We start from the raw sequence: 3180 nt of genomic DNA on the forward strand, positions 1-3180 counted from the left end.
TAGTATTGGTATATACGCACAATCGGATGTTTGATTTGCCCAATTGTCTGATTCGTTGTTCACTCATATATCTACGGTCAAACTACATCTCACAGCTGTAGATTATCTCGTGCGACTTGTCCCTACTGAGTATCCAGTATGCCTGAACATTCTTCTCACTATACAATCACGACACCTCACTGTTAGTTGATGATTCGAAATGATTTTTGCAAGCTTTGTAACCGCCTTCTTCGTGAATGGAGAAGCCTCACTTCAGAGACTGTTTGTGTCTTGTCGATACTTCATGCCCATGCTTCCACTGTTTTGGGCTAAAAGCGTGCTTTCGTCTTAATTTTAGTCCGTTATTGATATCCTCAAGGTTTAGGCCGATATTGATATGTTTATCATCCGAGACATATATTAAGTCTTGTACCGATTTAACCCTGCACCTATATTTGTTGACAGGTCAATTCTCGGAGAATGAAACGAATTTGATCAACTTCCGAGAAATCAGTTCACATGTACTGGAACAGGTATGCTTGCTGTAGTTCTGCTTTCTGAGGGTGTTTCATACATTCATTCTGGCGTATCGTTGAGATACTCCCGTTTTGTTGTAGGAACTTCCATTTAAAGAGATATTCAAGGTCTTGCATACATTGGAGGTATCAAGTATACCACTCTGCCAACCCCTTTCTGTATAGATATTGGCCGGACTCTTTGGTATGGTTTCTAGTATTGTCCAATATCAAGCTGGCGACTGTGCATTTTAAATTCGCAGCTATATTGCACTGACAGAGATTACGTATTGGGCTTGTGTATGTTGTTTTGACTTAACCGAACAACTAGCGCAAAGTCATACCCCTAGTACGTTGGGCAAGCTAATTGTTGCGATGACACTGTAGTGATTGTCTTTATGCCGAAGCAGTGTATAGTTGTTTAATACAATTAGGTTTCTCAGTCATAGGCGATTACATCCCGATTTTGTTCCTATGTCCTGTATACATCCTTTCTTTTTATTTTGGTTTTCCTTGTTGTAGTAAGCACTGGCGTCATGTTCACTTCTCTGCTTCGCCCAACACTTACTGATAATTTATGTATTTCTGCAGGTCTGTAAATACTTCCACTACAAAATTAAATACACAGCCGCGACTCAAGAAATTCCAGACTTCCCAATCGAACCGGCCGCTGCACTGGATTTGCTAATGGCTGCCAATTTTCTGGACACATAAACAATCCGAGACATTGCATTACGGATAATTTGCATATCATTAGTTTATAAATGTGATATGTCTCACAAAGTACAATTTAAGCTGTTTTGCGGCGCGAACTCTTTTTAATTTCTTACACTATATAAGTCGCCATCCACTTCAAAGAGGGCTATTGATTTTTATGTACCAGTACACTTCATGGTATGGCTTCCGTTAAACTTAAGGTCCTGATTCAAATTATTTGTGCGCCCCAGTTTTATGCTTGAAGCCTCAAACGAGAACATTGCGCCTTTTCGTTGTGAATGGTGCCCTCAAACGACTGTTTATGAGTATTGACGGTCTTAAAATTATCCGTGAAATGTCGCCTTATGCGTAGATCCCCGTCAAATAGTCTATTTGTATAACTTTTAGTCCATTTCTAATCATAGAATAAACATGATCTTTAGAGTCGGATATGTATATCTGAAGAGGTAAAAACTCTGAGCAGAGAACCTCGTGGGCGTCGCGCTTTGTCGTTGGACTCGCATCCACAATTGTACATGAATCTCGTATTGGAAGGCGAGGGACTCTAATGAACCTGTGTAATGTACATCGAGCTCTTATGTTGCACTCTCAACAATTATCTGTTTCAGTAAGATCGTGACGTTTTAATCGACGACCTAATACTCGAATGATTTTTGGAAGGCAGTAGCTATAGGTTTATTCGATTGAGGTCAGTCGATGTACTACAAAGCATATGAAGTGGCGACTGCACTATCGTAGAATAACTCTGCACAATCAGTTAAAATACATCCTGCTAAAAATCAACATCCGAGAAATCAGTCCACATTTACTAAAACACAGACATATCTTTAGCTTGATGTTGCGTGCATAAATTCTATCGTATGTAGAGCCATTGTCCTGCATATTAATCACTGTAATTCAGATATCAGGCTAAATATTAATCTATTTATCTTTCACCAGCTATTTACAACTGATTGATCGTCACAGCATGTGAAGCTCATTTATTTTTTTGTTTTAAAATATCACCGTAGTCCGTGTGATATTTATATGATCTATTTTTATTTTTTAGTGAACGATTTTTCCAAACAAACATACTTTAAAATTAAAAAACAGTCTCATCTGATTGGTTATTCAACAGCTTAAAACAAGAGATCAGGCTCATCTGATTGGTTATTAAACAAACAGCTTAAAACATGAGATATACTGAGATTCCCGCCGGCCTCCAGGGAACAGGGAACGAGGAACTGGTTATGTAATGTAACTGTTACTCATATCTCGGTTGCTAGGTTGATAACTTGGTGTATATAAATGCGAGAACGACTTGCACTCATGAAAATATGTCGCGGCGAAAATGTGTGACTGTGATATGTCGCTTAGCTATATTTGACGTACACCGGTGCACCCTCCAGTGGACCCAACGATACCTATCGCTACCGATCTGTCCTACAACGTGTCTACACAACATTTATGACATGTCGTTTGCCCAAATGTCGGCGTCGTTTACCAACCCTTATGATATTACTATAATAGTATTCTGTATTGACCACTAGAGGAGGCGAGATGAATAAGAAATGAGAAGGGTGGTGGCATTCAAGATGGCTTCCATCATAAAATCAGCGAAATTTAAACAAGACTAGTTTTGAGCGCAATCTATTTCACAAGTGTTTTCGATATTATAGCTATTATTTTGAAGGAATCTACACAATCATCTACTATATAGTAAATAAAGACCTAGCCTGTATTGTTCAAGTTCCATGTTCGATGGTCGACATAATCATATTTGTGTTCTCAAGTTTACTAACGTTTCACATTCGCACCTTACTGCTACCACAAATCAGTGAACAGTTGAGAGTTGAGAACAGAAACCATTTTTCGAACTCAGGAACATTCTCGAACTCCATTTTCTATAGTTTTATCACGTCAACATAATTTAAAATTAGTTTGTATATATATGTGGTTTAATTTCTTTGGCTGCAGTACAAAATGCTAG

At 38.4% G+C, this 3180-nt stretch overlaps 1 protein-coding gene across 1 annotated transcript in view; it reads left to right on the top strand.

Annotated features, from left to right (window-relative positions):
• SARC_09303 (hypothetical protein) overlaps positions 1–2273 on the top strand; it is a gene marked incomplete at its 5' end in the record, with an annotated part of 10065 nt that extends 7792 nt beyond the window's left edge. The window contains 2 exons of the mRNA XM_014296683.1: positions 445–512; positions 1086–2273. Coding sequence (XP_014152158.1) covers positions 445–512; positions 1086–1208 — 191 coding nt within the window. The remainder of the gene's footprint in view (positions 1–444; positions 513–1085) is intronic.
• Between the last annotated feature and the right edge of the window lie 907 nt (positions 2274–3180).

The sequence above is a fragment of the Sphaeroforma arctica genome (genome assembly GCF_001186125.1).
Source record: "Sphaeroforma arctica JP610 unplaced genomic scaffold supercont1.931, whole genome shotgun sequence".
Lineage (NCBI taxonomy): Eukaryota > Ichthyosporea > Ichthyophonida > Sphaeroforma > Sphaeroforma arctica.